The 15,706-nt window shown below is 42.3% G+C and overlaps 2 protein-coding genes across 4 annotated transcripts in view; one reads left to right on the top strand and one right to left on the bottom strand.

The window, feature by feature from the left end:
• The window catches only part of pter (phosphotriesterase related), a 44,522-nt gene extending 39,819 nt beyond the window's left edge, over positions 1-4,703 (top strand). Inside the window, exons 4-5 of the mRNA XM_078538412.1 lie at positions 1,728-1,868; positions 3,821-4,703. Of these exons, the coding sequence (XP_078394538.1) occupies positions 1,728-1,868; positions 3,821-4,031 (352 nt within the window). The 3' untranslated portion in view covers positions 4,032-4,703. The remainder of the gene's footprint in view (positions 1-1,727; positions 1,869-3,820) is intronic.
• Positions 4,704-4,954: 251 nt separating this feature from the next.
• Positions 4,955-10,000, bottom strand: c1ql3a (complement component 1, q subcomponent-like 3a). 3 transcript variants are annotated; one of them, XM_078538400.1, is made up of 3 exons: positions 9,863-10,000; positions 7,005-8,163; positions 4,955-6,427 (listed from the first exon to the last, which is right to left on the bottom strand). In XM_078538400.1, exons 2-3 carry the CDS (start codon positions 7,587-7,589, stop codon positions 6,248-6,250), a joined length of 765 nt encoding a protein of 254 aa, XP_078394526.1. In that variant the 5' UTR covers positions 7,590-8,163; positions 9,863-10,000; the 3' UTR covers positions 4,955-6,247. The 3 variants fall into 3 exon arrangements, with proteins under 3 accessions (XP_078394526.1, XP_078394527.1, XP_078394525.1); XM_078538401.1 differs by lacking the exon at positions 9,863-10,000 and adding an exon at positions 9,206-9,352; XM_078538399.1 differs by lacking the exon at positions 9,863-10,000 and adding an exon at positions 8,519-8,886.
• Positions 10,001-15,706: the final 5,706 nt, after the last annotated feature.

Genomic DNA, 15,706 nt, shown 5'->3' with positions numbered 1-15,706 from the left:
GTCAACAAAGCAACTATAGCATTCACTACATAATCAAAAGAGTAGGGAACAAGCCTGTAATGATCAGAGTGTTTTGGTCAGAGTGCATCTTACATTGTGTTGAGACACAGGGCAAATATTGAAGCACTAGAGCCAGTGCAGAGATAAGCCATGAAATAGGTTCCTGGTGTTTATGATCTGAGTTATGAGGAAAAGCTGTTTTTAAATTTGGAAAGGGGGTGCCCGAGGCGATTGTGAAAGGTATACAAAATGGTAAATGATATGGAAAAAGGTTAACCTGGAATGTTACTTCAATTCAAATTGTGGTAGTAAGACAAGGGCTCGATACTGGTAAACAGTAATTTTATGTTTTAAGGCAGAGAGTAATCAGCACTTGGAATGGGCTACCCATAAGGGTAGTGAAGGCAAAAACCGCGGATGCATTTTGAAACATTTGGAAATTTCAAAATAGGTGGACAAGTTGCTTCTGGGCAGATAGATGATGGTTCATCAGTGTTTCCTCATCCCGAATTTATCATGTCATCTACATGACCATTTTCTCGTGTTTAATGTTAATGGTTTTGAACCATACTGAGATTAGGAGCAAGAGACCTTTTTTAAGCATGTCAAAAAACCGGAGATTTCACACCACTGGCCCGACTATGTCGGCTGGGAGCTACTGGCTATGACAAGTGCCAAATGTTATATTTGTTGTAATGGACCATATTATAAGACAAATAACAGTTCGTCTGTTGTTTTAGTTATTGTGTTGAGGTTATTGTCCATGCCAGATTTATATCTGGTATTGTGTGGGTTACTCCATTTGCTGGGTCACTGCCACTTGACTATTTCAATTTGTTTAGCGCTATTCGAAAGAGAAGCATGCAGGCGCGTTAAATTGCATGTTACTGAAATCAAGAGGACACTGAACCCCGTCTTAATTGGAATTGTAAGGAGAGTCTGGTAGCTGGATGAATTTTCAGTAACACTATAATTCTTTAAGTACAAGGTGCTTCTCGTCCACTAACATAAGATTACGGGAATCGAACCATTGCTGGAGAACTGGTTCCTGGAGTCGGCCATCGGCGTGTCACATTCCAGCACTTGCTGAGCATTTGGGAACCTGTTCATATCTGTCTCCTCGTAACCTACCGATGTATGATGTCGATTAGTTCCACTTTTTCATAATCGTATCACCAAACCATGAAAATTTTGACAAATTGGTTTTCACCCATGCTTTCAAAATCATTGTTTTGTTGTAAGAAAGCAAACTGTGCGTTCAAGGATGTGCAAACTCTTCGGTAAATATACAGAAAAAATTTCACAGCACTATCCAGGCGGCTCAGTATGTGCTACCAAGAACCTTTTCAAGTATGTTTAGATTGAAGATAGAGATAATTGTTTTGATTCCCTATGGTAAACTCCACCCGGACAGCATCATTTACTGATCAGTCCGCTCAGCAAAACTTCATCCATAGCTTGGGAGGGATGTGGCAGAATCCGGTGTTCGGACGGATGGTGCTGGGATTTTGCAGTTTAACCTTTCAAATATGGGTTGATATGATGTTACATTGGAGCCCACGTTCCCTTTAAAACATGCAAAATGCTCTTCAATGAGCGGCAAAGAGTGTATAAATGAATATTAGCCTTAAAGGGCACTGGGACCGCTGGGCGATGCGCTGGAGTAAGGTTCACTGTTGAAACGATGGTGTAGACATATATTTTCATATGTAACTTGTTTTTGATAGGACCATACTTGAGCAAGACAAACTGCTCGAATTTGCCAAACTGGGAAGTTACCTGGAGTATGATCTGTTCGGGACTGAACTGCTGAATTACTCGTTTTGCCCTACCGTGGATATGCCCTCTGACATTGAACGGATCCATCGGTAGGTAGATACCTCGAACAGGTGTCACATGGATACAGCCTTTTATTGTGTTATGGGAAATATGTGTTAGTTTAATGAGTTAGAATGTATATCGATATAAAATTCTAAAGATGTATTTGATTTTTTTTTACCATTTGTATTAACATTTCCTTCTCGAATTCTCGACAACGAGAATAGCTCTTGGAGCTTTTAAAGGTCGATGTTTTAATACACATTTATAAACATATAAATATATTAATTACCTTTCAATTAATTTCTATTGTCAAATGTTCTTCACAAAGTAAACTGCCATTTCTAATTTTATGTTATGACATTTGAATAATGGAACTTAACAGTGCGAATTCTCAATTTAAATGACACGACACTGGAACAAGTCTTAGAGTTTCCACAGTGTCCTATTGCGAAATTCTGAAATCAGAAAACTTTGTATAACACATTGGCTGTTGGCTGCAAAAGAGACGCGCGAATCCCTAGGACAGATTGGTGCTTCTCGCTGTTTGGTAGATCAGCTTTATTTTGATGTGGGGAACCAATTCAGTTCAACACTCGCTATATGTTGACGTGTAGAATAAAAGAAGACGTCATGTTTCAAAGAAAAGTTCACTTTTGCTTTATTATGAAACTGTCACCGAGAGTGCCCTCACACTTTAAGCAAAAGTTGTAGAGTAAACTTCCACGGAAAGGTAAAACAATATCTGTGAAACCGTGATCTGAATTAGGGTGGATTTTTTATATATATATATTCATTCACGAGATGTGGGCCTCGCTGGCTGGCCCAGCATTTAATGCCCATCCCTAGCTGCCTTTGTTATTTATCATTCATTCCATCATTGCGACTTGCTGCTTGTTTTTACTGCAACATAATACTTACCACTGAAAGGAATGTTTACCTGAATATATTCAACAAGCTTGTGAGCTATTTCTGCATTTACTGCATTGCCCCAAGAATAAATAATGCCTTTCTTTTACCAAAAAAAAACTTGGGTGTTTTTGTTTTTAAATTCTATTGTCTTTTTGATACCATCGATTAATTCAACATTCACAACGCAAATCTCCTAATCTGACAGGAGGTAAATCGTTCTGGTGTTTCTTGTTTTGCTACAAGGGGCGAGTGAAGGAGGTAAAGCAGCTTCAGAAGTCGAGTCATTGGATAAGTCCCACTCCGCCCTGCCTCAGCTTATCGGCTCCTGAAACCATCATTCGTGTCCTTGTTACCGCTAGACTTGATTATTCTAATTCACTCCTGGCTGGCCACCTGCATTCTACCTTCGGTAAACATAAGCACATCCAAAACTCTGCTGCCCATATATCCTATTTGGCAACAAGTGTCATTCATCCATCATCCCTGTGTTTGCTGACCAACATTGACTCCAGGTTCAGCAATATTTTGATTTTAAAATTCTCGTCCTTGTTTTCAAATCTGCCCCTGATCTCACCCCTCTCTATCTCTGCAATCTCCTCCAGCGCTACAACCCTTTGAAATATCTGCTCCCATCCAATCCTGGCCTCTTGTGCATCCCCGATTTTAATCGGCTCTCTGTTGGTTGTGATGCCTTCAGCTGACCAGGCCCTAAACTCTGGAGTTTCCTCCCCATACCTCTGTCTCTCTATTTCTCTCCCCTTTTAGGATACTGCTTCAAACCCAACTGTTTGACCGAGTTTTCAGTCGTTTGCTCTAATTTGGCCCTTATGTGGCTCAGTGCCGAATGTTGTTTGATAATGCTCCTGTGAAGTGACTTGGGACGCTTTCCTATATTAGAGGTGCATATAAATGCAAGTTATTCTAGTTAAGTGGTTCGAGTTCCTGTGCCATATACATTTTTCTTGAGAAGAGCTACTATGCCTGACCATTATGCAAAACAATTTCCAGAAAGAATGTAAGAAGTTTATTGTAGCTTGAAAGCTGACAAGTGTCCTGACTTGAATTGACCAGTATAGATTTGTATTTTCAGCATCCGTTTGCTGGTTGAAGAGGGTTACGGAGACAACGTGCTGATGGCCCACGATATTCACACCAAGAACAGGTTAACTAAGTACGGAGGGCACGGCTATTCCCACATCCTCACCAACATCGTTCCGCTAATGAAGCGGCGAGGCTTCTCCCAGTCTGCCATCGACAAGATTTTAGTGGAAAACCCGAAACGTTGGTTAACGTTCAAATAATTAAATGGACACTAGCTGATTCTTTGAAAGTAATTTACAGTTTTTAAGCACTATGCTTCCCAAGAGACTGATTTATAGTTGATTCTCTATAAAATCTTAATTCATAACACATAAAGGAAATAAAGTTTTCTTAGCCTGTGTTGGATTGCGCTGGGGAGCTGGGGGAAACGATGAACTTGTAACATCATGTGGAGTGCTTGTTTTGCGATGTCTCTTTACTGTTAAGGGATAAGGGAACGTCGAGTAAAGGTAATGAGGCATATCATACAATTTGTTGCAGCATTTTCCGTAATAAGAAACGATTTAGAGCAATTAAACAACCCACTTGAGGCTAATTTGACTTGGACGATAAGTTCTCGATTTGTTGTCTGCATCCCACGGCGTGTTAAAATTGCTGCCAGGGCTAAGGCAGACGTCAATCATGCGTGGAGGATAAATGTATGCAAGGTTTCTGCCTACATAACAATAATGGCTGTACTTAAAAGTTACTTGTTGGTTGCAAAGCACCCTGAATCGTCCCGAGAAACTGATAGTGTTTAATAATACATGTTCGTTTTATGATTGAGCTTGGTGTTTGTTTCCGATCGATAACTATCATATTTAAATATTAGCACCATGTTTCAGCGCAAAGAGCAATCGAATCCTAATAAACAATTCATTTGAAATAAGAAACAGTCTGGTTGTCTCAAGCCTTCACTAGAAAATTAAAGTTTAAAGTGCATCTGTTGCTCAAGGTTACTGTACTACTTGTTTGAAAATTATTTGAGGGAAAAAAAATGTCTTTTTATATTAACCTCTGACTCCAAGTGTAAGATAATATGTCACTGGACAGTGTAGAGTTTGATATTTACATATTGAAGCAATACCACTTTTACATCAAATCAAGGATAACGCGAATTTTAAAACAAAATAGACCAGACGTTTGAAGATGTTTTATTCTCTTTTAATGAACAGCAACATTGTTTAACAGTAACCCGGGCCCCAAAACAGTAACTGAGTTATTGTAATACGCCGCGTAAAATTAATCTAAATGGGGAAAAGCAAATGCCTGCCTTATACCAGACTACTCCTAAACTAAATTGGGAAAAAAAAGTTAGTTGTGGAGGTAATTAAGTGCAAAATATCTTATTTATTTCTGCTGAATTTAAGATAGAGACCTAAAGCTGGAAGCACGTTTTAACACTGCGCTAACATTATGATAGGTTCTTACAGAGAATCCCACCGCACTTGATCATCAGTTAAGTGTGTGGTGAAATTGCTCATCAGACAGGTAGAATGTATCTTATTAAATCACAAAGATACCGAGAAGGAACCTGCAAGGTTGAATGGTTTGAACCATTTACTTATTACGTCTAATAAGGTCCTATTATGTGATAAGAAATGTTAACTGATAATCAAACTGTGAGCAATCGAATCAATGTAAAAGAGCTAAAGTCATGGTAATTCGTAGGCGTTGCACGAAAATATTGAATACTTTAACACTTCTATGATCAAAAGATTTATTTTAAAAATCTATGGCATCTTATTGCATATACATGGATATATCGAATTTGAAATTCATGCCACAGCGATCAGAAAGCTGCACAGTATCTATTGCACGCACGTAATTCTCTATATTAATTTGTGATTGTTAAATGAATGACTCTAATAGAAGGCAAACACTGACCTTATTAAAAACAGCAGCATACTCATTTAACAATGCAATTATAATAGTTGTTAGAAAATCGTCGCTCGCCACAGCGATTAATGTGGTATTCCAAGCAGAGAAATGGCTAGTCACGACAACCAAATGGGTGCTGCATGGATAAAGCTGTGAGTTCAATATGTCAAAGCATCAGAGAATGAGGAACACTTGAAAATCTTGCTTTTTTTTCCCCCCACACGATCTTGAGGTTTTATAAACTGACCACTGTGCTCAGTACTGGACAGAATTCCTCTCACAAACACAATCTAACACTGAGAAATTGCTTTGGGTGGACTAACCCAAACTGAGCCAATTTACATAAGACATGGTCTTTTCGAGGTGTGCAGGTATGTTTCAAAAAGCATTTTTTCAAAAACAAAAACAACGGCTGGTTGTATCCAGAAGTACGGAGCACATCTGGCGACCGTCCACTTGGTTTTTGCAGTGATCTTATCAGGCCGTGGGAATCCCACCCTCAGTCCTTCACGCAGGAGGTGATTTGATTTGGCTACTTTATTTGTTCGCCCTTCCCTCAGTCCGCGTAGACTATAAATCCAGAGAAGGTGCTGTACTTGTTGTTGTTACCGCCGTGAGCCTTGCCACCATCCAGTTTAATATAGACTTCATCCCCTGCATCCAAGTGCAGCACCACGCTGTTACTGGCATAGTCGTAGTTCTGGTCGGCGTCCTGGGCAATTGCACTGGCTCGAACCTGCGGAAAGTGCAAGACCAAAATAACAGCTATTATCAAAGGGCACCGATAGCCGCGGAGTCGTTTCCTTTTATCTGATGCATTTTATCAAGATCTGTTTTGTTTAGCCTGTTCTAGCTGTATCTCTGTTTATTTACGTCTTGTGTCAATTGGTTTATGGGATCGATGGGGTCCGAACTCTGAAACACAGCCGGTTGCCCACTCCAACTGAAACACATTTACCTGCTCCTCTCCGATTAATGTCGGTGAGGAATTTCACAATCATGTCAATCGCTTCGTTCTTAAAGTTAACGTTACCCACAAACACAGCACTCAGGCATCCTAAGCTGAACCTTCCCGGGGAGCCTGACACAACAGGCAAGTCATATGGACATATTCCTGCTGAACGCGGGAATCAGAAGGTTCATTCATTGGGGAGTCGTACAAATTCATCAACGAATTGGAAACTCCCCCGGCCTGGCTTGTGTATACACACCTACCTTCACTGAGTTAAAGAGGAGCACAAGGCTCTTGCACAAGGAGAGCCAATGATCACTTTGCCCGCACTTTGTGAAACTTGTTTGCAAGGGTCGCTCACCTGGCCGTTCTTGCACAGATCTGCCCACATGCTGGTGCCGTCCCCTCCTCTCATCAGCACATGGTAAGTGAAGAAGTAAATCCCCGGGATGGAGCAGGTAAACTTGCCGGTGGTCGGGTCGTAGTGGTTCCCCAGGTTGGTGACCACGTCGTCGAATTTGAGCATCTCGTAACCCTCGTGTGGCCGTTTGAGGCCGGCGTAGAAGGCGATCTTGGGCACTGTGCTGTAGGTGGCGGCGCTGATAGCCCCGGCATTTGGCCCGGGAGGTCCCGGCAGGCCGGGTAGCCCCGGTCTACCCGGCTCCCCCTTCCCTCCCGGTGGCCCGGTGGAGCCGGGGGGCCCCGGTTCCCCGGGCGGGCCCCGCGGGCCGGCTTTCCCTGATCTCCCGGGCTCCCCTTTGGGTCCTTGGATGAAGGTGGGCAAGGGCATCACGCTGTGATCTCGCACCGTCTCCGCCGCCGCCGTGGTGGCTTTGGTCCCGTATGGGTCGCAGACCATCCTGCAGGTCCCCAGCATCTCGTAGTGGGCGGAGGTGCCGGCCGAGTTGACCAGCACTGGGATCAGGATGACCAGCAGGAGCACCATGAGGACCCCCACCGCCGCGGCCACCAGTCGCTTCTTGCGGACGACCCGCGGGAGAGGGGGGCGATCGTCCTGCCTGCCTTTGGAAGAAATGGTGATGGCTGAGTAGAAACCTGGACCAGGGAGAAAAAGGAGGGAGGCTTTGACAGTGCACTTCGGGCCGCCCGCTTCACTCGCCCTGTGCCAGCAGGCAGCTCGGAGGTGTTCGAGGCTGAAGTTGCTGAGTGAGGGCACTGGGAGACAGTGCCTGGAATTTAAGCGAGGGCACCGACTGGAAGCAGTTTCCTCTCACGCCTCCAGCCAGCTTTCCACCTGTCCCGATCCTAGATTCACGTGTGAGTCGAAGAACAAATCATCTCAAAGCATACGCCAAAAAAAAAAAGGGTTTCCTCAGTCCTTATCGAGTTAGTGGCGATCGACTCCTCTCTCCAATGTGACTGTCCGGCTGACACCTCCCAGCTATTTCGGCACAGCCGCCGACTCTAAGGCGTGGGGCAACCTGTTGTACCTCACAGACTCATCATTCATGAGCAGCCACTGAAAGTTCCTTCTCGCAGCCCCAGCGATCAGAGCAGATCTGAAAGAGCCAAATAGACAACAACAAAAATAAGCACAGTTAGCACAGTCCGAAACACAGCCAGACTGAAACGCTGCGTGGCCTCTCACCGAGCAGTGATCTGACTAGAAGGCTAACTGCAGCCTCCCACCAGGGAAAGCTCATTTGAAAGTCTAATGGCCCCTGTCATTCGTGGGAGCGTGTGTGTGTGTGTAAATATATATATATAAATATATATATAAAATGCCTGCCAAATCAGTGATGCATATGAGTTCGTATAGTATTGTAGAGTGAGTGCCGTACACTGTGCAGAAATATTTAACATTGTTTATCGACATGCAAGGCTACTTTACCGGCACTATCTTCACATTCTTACCTGATCTGTTAAGGTCATACACCGTGACACTAGAGAACAAAGAGATATCGATCGGTCATCCTTAATATAAATGTCAGTTCCTCTGTTTACAGGCACTGGACTGAGCTACAAAGCCGCCCAGTTCCACACATAGGAAGAAGACAGGCAAGTGCTGATATTATTGTTCCACTCTATGTTGGCCAGGTCAAAGCTGACCGGAACTGATAATACTTGGCGGTTTTTTAAAAAAACCTTAATGTCAAATTGTGGATGTCCTGCATGTTTGTTTCCTGAGACCTAGCTTCGTGTAAAGCACCATCTAAACTGTCTCACGTCTCAATTAAGATCCACTTTTTCATTCGAAACAGACACGTTGTCAAGACTGCTTTCATACACTGAGTAATGACGGGCTTCGGTATGTTTAAAAAGTCAGATTACTATGCGGGTTTAATATGGGGGGTGCAGAATATAAATACAGAATTTTGCCAAAGTGCCACATCCGATATTTAAGGATTCCTTGTGTGACGAGGTTGTTCATTTTTTTTTGCAAGTCAGCAGCTGAACAAGATAAAGGTGTAAATGTCGGTTCCCTTCAATTCTCTTGTATGAGCATGGCACAGGATTTTAAACTTCACACCTTACCCGTGTAATTGTGAACAATGTTTGATAAGATTTCACACAGACCATACCATATTAGAACATGCTCACCAAGCTTTCCAGAGCCGCCCTCTGATAGCGCAGGTTACAATCTCTTGGCTGAGGAGAGCTGCAAATGCCTTTTTAATTAGTATAGTATTTGGGAAAATGATGCGAAATATTATTCTGTTCGTTTGTTCAGCCCCACGGTTTTACACAGGTGACATGAACTAATTAAAGAATAGACTGGAAATGTCCTGTTGTTTTCCCTCTAATAACTGACGGACCGATTAACACACAGCGTCTGCCATCAGGCTGCCTGTTTGCTCAATAAGAATTTACTTACATAAAAGTCATAGCATAAAAGCAGAACACTGGGCCCAAACAGACTCTGTGGATTTACCGTCCATTGGGAGGATCTAGTCCTAATCGCGTTACCTTTCCTGTTCCCATACCCATCCCCCCTTTCCCTCCAGACAGTTTATTCAATCCAATCTGGAAAATTGACCTCGTTTCTGCCCCAGCCACTAACTCTGGAAGTGAATTCCACAGCCTGACAACTTCATGTGGAAGGAGTTTCTCTTGCTATCTGGTCTAAATCCCTACCATTTAAATATTTGACTTTAATTAATTTTCCTCCTTTTTTTGTCATTTTTCTCACCACTGCCCCCCCCCCCCCCGCCCCCTCCGCTTCCATCTCTTCTGGGTGTCGGCTTCCATGATGAATACCTGGCCTAAGTGACCATTATTCATATACGAGCCTTCACAGGGAGTGTTGGTAGATTAGTTAAAACAGCGCATCCCAGCCAAGCCCAATTTTGTTCTCAGTTCAGATGCACACACACACACAAACGCATATGGACAGATGCAAACACTTCCAGCAAGGGCTGCTGGTTATTGAGCAGGAGTGGGAAACCTGGAAGATTCTCAGTGAGACCTGCATTTTATTTACTGATTGGCTAAATGCATTTTTTATGGTATCACTATAAACACATTAAATCTTGAAAAGTTCCTATAATTACAGGTTCTTACTAGGCCTAATGTACACGTGCATAGTTAAATGGCTGGAAATTTCAATTTTCACATGCGAAAATCGCCTGGAATTTTATCAACACAGTGGGGCCCCATCGACAGGCTCAAAAGCAGGGGGCAACACCACCTTAGCCAGTTGTGGAACCCTGCGCCACATATTTCTGCTGTCCATTAACAAATTAGTTGCCACCAGGGCTCCCGTCCCTTCACAGACAGATCCCAGGAGCTGCCATCCAATTAAAGGGCAGAGAGCAAAGCAGCCTCAGCTGTGCCATCCAGTACTGTGGTCACTTCTGGGAATGCGCCTGAAAGAGAGGATACCACGGAAGCAGGATGCCCTCCCAACCAGGCAAGTAGGGGTCTGGGGGCATTGGGGCCAGTGATGGTGGCCCGGGGGAGGGGGTAGTTGGTGATGGCAGGATGTACTGATGTGGAGATCAAAAAGAGGGTGACACTCGGAGCCTGAGGGGTGGACTGCTGGGTTCACCAAGCAGTGTCCCCACACGATGGGGGGCCCAGCCACCACTATTAAAATGTCTAGGCAGCAACAAAAGTCTTTAATGGCCACTTAAGTGGAAACACAGCTTGTACAGGTCCCATCTTCCCCAGAATTAATGCATCAGGAATCTAAATTCCTCGCTCTTAAACCATCTCACCAGCCATGCATTCATCTGGTCTATTCTCCTATTCCTGATCCTGAGATTACTACCTTTGAGGTCCTGCTTTTTAATTTATTTCCTAGATCCCTATATTCTGCTTTCAGGACTTCATCTCTCTTTTTACCTATATCATTGGTACCAATATGGATCACAACCTCTGGCTGTTCACCCTCCCCCTTCAGAATGTCCTGCAGCTGCTCAGTCACATCCTTGACCTTGATGGCAACAGACCATCCTGGTATCACGTCTGCAGCCACAGAAATGTCTATCTGTTCCCCTTATGATAATATCGCCTATCACAATTGTTCTCCCACTCTTTTTGCTCCCCCCCTTCCAGTTGAGCCACTCGTGGTGCTACGGTCTTGGCCCTTGCTGCATTCCCCTGAGAAACCATTTCCCCCAGTAGTATCCAAAATGGAAAATCTGTTACAGAGCAAGATGGACCCAGGGGACTCCTGCACTAACTGGCTAGTGCTTTTACTCTATCTGGCCGTCACCCATTCCCTTTCTGTCTGTGGGGTGGTGCGGTGTGACCACCTCACTGTGCGTGCTATCCATGAAGATATCCTTTCAGATACTCCACAGTGAATCCAGTTGCAGCTCCAGCTTCGAAATGTGGATTTTGCAAAGCTGCAGCTGGAGACACTTCCTACATACATGATCGCTCTGGACACTGGATGTGTCCCTGACTTCCCAAATCACACAGGAGGAGCATTCCACTTGGCCAAGCTGTCCTGCCATGACTTTCCTTTAATTTACTCTACTTTTATTTCTGCTAGTTTAGAGAATATTAAGGACTGAAGAAATACTCACCAGGTCCTATATACCAAGGACCAGGTAAGTAGGTAGAGGAAAGATAGAAAATGAAAGGATCACCTCCTTCCCTCTTCACTGAACTCCGTCTCTCACCAAACTCCAAATTATGCATTCTAATGCAGCCCAAAGCAGCACTCCAGGCCAGACAAAAGCAGCACTGTAGATAGCCTACTTTTATGCTCTCTTAATCTATCTACTGAAAACCTTTTTAAGCCAGTTATATAATTAACTAGCTGCAGCTGCAAGCAGAGCCTGTACAGCCCCTGTTTTAAAGCTAGACCAAAACCCACCTTCTCCCAACCCAAAGAGCAACTTTTGGTTAATTGCTAAATTAAAGAAAGACTAGACTTTAGATAGAAATTAACCCTTAAAAGCCCCTCTCTCACCAAACTCCAACTTAAGCATTCTAATATAGCTAAAAGCATCATTCTAGTGCAGATCAAATTATGTCCTCCATATATTCACATGGAGATATGAGCAAACTTTCCTTACCAGAGATATCCCAGTCTAAATTCAGAGCTTTGATAAAAATGACATGTGTGTCCTAAACCAGCTAAAGGAGTCCAAATGCTGATACATCCCTAAGAACAAGTTAGTTATCCATGATTGCTGAAGACCACAAAGGATATTTGTGTGGCATTGACAATAATTACAAGGAATACTGTACGGGCTAATGGAAACCTGTTCAAAGAAGTAGCCATATTCAAAGGGACAGGAAGCTAAAAATAATTATAAATCCAATACTCTTTCATTAATCGCTTGTAAAATAATGGAATCAGTTATTGTTCATACATTTGAAAATTACCTGCACAGTAATAAGCATTCAACAGAAGTTTTGAAGGAGAAGATCTTGCATATGGTTAATATATCCAATTAACACCCTGAAGGGTAGAAACCAACGTATAATTATTAGTTGAGGTACTCCTTGCGGGGCAGGGGGTTGGGGGGTGGTAGTGTGCACAGGCTTGGGGGGTGCAGGTGATGATGGTGGAAAAGCTTACTCAATGGATTGCTTCAAGGATTGGTATTGGGTTTATTATTGTTTATAATTTATATCAATGTCTTAGACTTAGAAATCTAATGTTAAATTTCCAACTGAGCCCAAATTTCCAACTGAGCCTGGAATTTGAGGAGGATGCTCAGAAATAGCAAAACAAGTTGAGCAAAACACTTCAGTAGGAAAAAATTATAGATGTTAAAATTTCACACAGAAAAATGCAAAGCACTGCACATAGGAAGAAAAACTGAAAATATACTTACTCCGTGAATGATGTTGACAAAGCTAAGGATGTAATTGTAAAATACCGAGACATCATTGGAGATTGGCACTCATCGTGCCGAATTAATGAAGAGCAGCATTAAACAAAGCCAACAGAACACTGAACCGTAAAAAGGAAACAATTCAATACAAGTCAGAAATAGTCATTATCGAGCTGTAGATTTCTCTGGTCAGATTATACCTGAATATTATATACAGTTCTGGCCACTGAACCAAAGGAGAGCAATTGAAGCATTGGAAGCAGTGCAAAGGACAGCCACGAAACTGATTCCCAACCTAAGAGATTTGCATTGAGGAAAGATTAGGGGACCTTCTAAAATAGAATGAAAACTAAATTCTGTAGTTTATGTGCCACCAATCTGACTGATAATAGCCAAAATATTGGCTTATCAAGGTAACAGGAAACATATGCCCTTTCAATGTGAGGTGTGTGAACTCTTCTATAAGTTTGACCCTAGAACAGAGGCAATACACTGGGATAGATATAACTACATTGTTGCATCAGCATAATTGGATTTTATGAAGATGAATGATGCTTTTGATGCATTGCCTCTGAAAAGGTTTAATAGATTGAATTCTGCATTGGCATAGCAGTCATTGCATTATGAATATGTATATGAATATGAATATGGAGGTGTTATATCAATACTTTTTAAATTCAGGCCCATACCCTAATTTTAGTCACTAATTAAACTTCTGTCCTCATGTGACCAGATAACTTGTGGCCAAGGTTTTAGAATTCTATTTTAGAATGTCCAATAGTTGATACTTGGAGAAAATCAAAACCACTTGTTAAAATGACCTTATATAGCTATAATTTTTTAATTCTTTCATGGGATGCGAGCATTGCTATAAAGACCAGCATTTACTGTTCCTCCCCAATTGCCCTTAAAGGAAGAATTAATATGACTTTCATAAATTAGACTGCCAAATACCCTTTTACACTCTTGGTGGTGATGCTGAATATTTACTTTGCATTACTATTTAGAGTAGAGGAAGAGGTCAGCATGGCAGTCATCCCAAGGAAACTATTATTGAGTCATGGACAGGGGCTCAACAAATTAACATAAGCAAGATAACCGTAATGGATATCCTAAGGGCACTAAAGAACAACAAATCCCCAGGATGGTGGTTTCCATCCCAGAATTTTAAGAGAAGTGGGTGGTAATATTGTGGATACCTGATCTATACTTTTCCAAAGTTTTCACAAACTTTCAGGAACCATCCGTTTGATTGGAAAATTGTGCATGTCACTCTGTTATCTAAGAAAGGTGATAGAGGGAAACTAGGGAATGTAGACCAGTTAGCTGAACATCTAACTGTTGGGAAATTACCAGAGTCTATAATTAAGGATAGAGTCACTGAACACCTTGAAAATGTTCAGCTGATCAGAGCTAGCCACATGGATTTGTAGATGGTAAGTCATCCTGACAAAGCTGATAACATTTTTTTTGAACAGGGAAGTAAAGTGGTGGACAGGGGAATGTCTATGGATGTTGTTTATATGGACTTCCAGAAGGCATTTGATAATGCCATCACACTCCTGACTTGTGCCTTATAGGTGGTGGACAGGCTTTGGGAAGTCAGGAGGTGAGTTACCCACCGCAGGGTTCCTAGTCTCTGACCTGCTCTTATAAGCACATTATTTATATGGCTAGTCCAGTTCAGTTCCCGATCAATGGTAATGTCCAGGATGTTGATAGTTGGGGATTCAGTGATGGTAATGCCGTTGAGTGTCAAGGGGTAAAGAGGTTCTCTCTTGTTGGGGGTCGTCATTGCCTGGCACTTGTGTGGCACAAATATTACTTGCCGCTTGTCAGCCCAAGCCTGGATATTGTCCAGGTCTTGCTGCATTTGGACATGAACTGCTTCAGTATCTGAGGAGTCATGAACAGTACTGAACATTGTGCAATCATCAGCAAACATTCCCACTTCTGACCTTATGATGGAAAGAAGGTCATTGATGAAGCAGTTGAAGATCGTTGGGCCAAGGACACTACCCTGAGGATTTCATTACAGTCAAATAAGAGGTCATCCACATTGGACCTAAAAAGGATGGAACAGGATACTTTCTAAATGGTGAAAAGTTAGAAACACTGAAGGTCCAAACTTGGAATGTAAGCGAACAGACCATTAAATTGTCATGAACAAGTACAGAAAGCAATCAAAAATGCTGGCTTTTATTTCTAGTTGAATAGACTGCAGGGCTAGATATCATGTTTCAGCTACACAAAATCCTAGGTAGACCACACCTGGAATCTTATGAGGTGAGCAAGTTATTGACACCACACCTTAGAAAGGATATATTGACCTGAGAGGGAGTTACTAGTATGCTACCTGGGCTCCAAGGGATAAGCTATGAGGAGAGATTAAATATCCTGGAATATAGAAGGTTAAGGGGTGATTTGATTGAAGTTTTCAGGATATTAACGGGAACATATAAGGTAGATTGGGAGAAACTATTCCCATTGGTTGGGAAGTATATGACTAGAGGGGATAGCCTAAAAATCAAGAGTGAAATTAGGAAACACAAAGGGCAGCAGAAATTTGAAACTCTCTTCCACAAGTGGCAATTAATGCTAGATCAACTGTTAATTTTAAAATTGAGATTGATAAATTTTTGTTATTAAGAGACATGGGGCAAAGGTGGATATGCTGAGTTAGGTCACAGATCAGCCATGAATGATGGAACAAGTTCAAGGGGCTAAGTTGCCTAGTCTTGTCCTTATGTTCCTATATTTTTAATAAAACTTTTCATGGCCAGATATATATTTTCTACTAGACTAT

Source organism: Cetorhinus maximus, chromosome 3, assembly GCF_964194155.1.
Source record: "Cetorhinus maximus chromosome 3, sCetMax3.hap1.1, whole genome shotgun sequence".
NCBI classification, from domain to species: Eukaryota; Metazoa; Chordata; class Chondrichthyes; order Lamniformes; family Cetorhinidae; genus Cetorhinus; species Cetorhinus maximus.
This window is presented reverse-complemented; position numbering and strand designations above follow the sequence as displayed.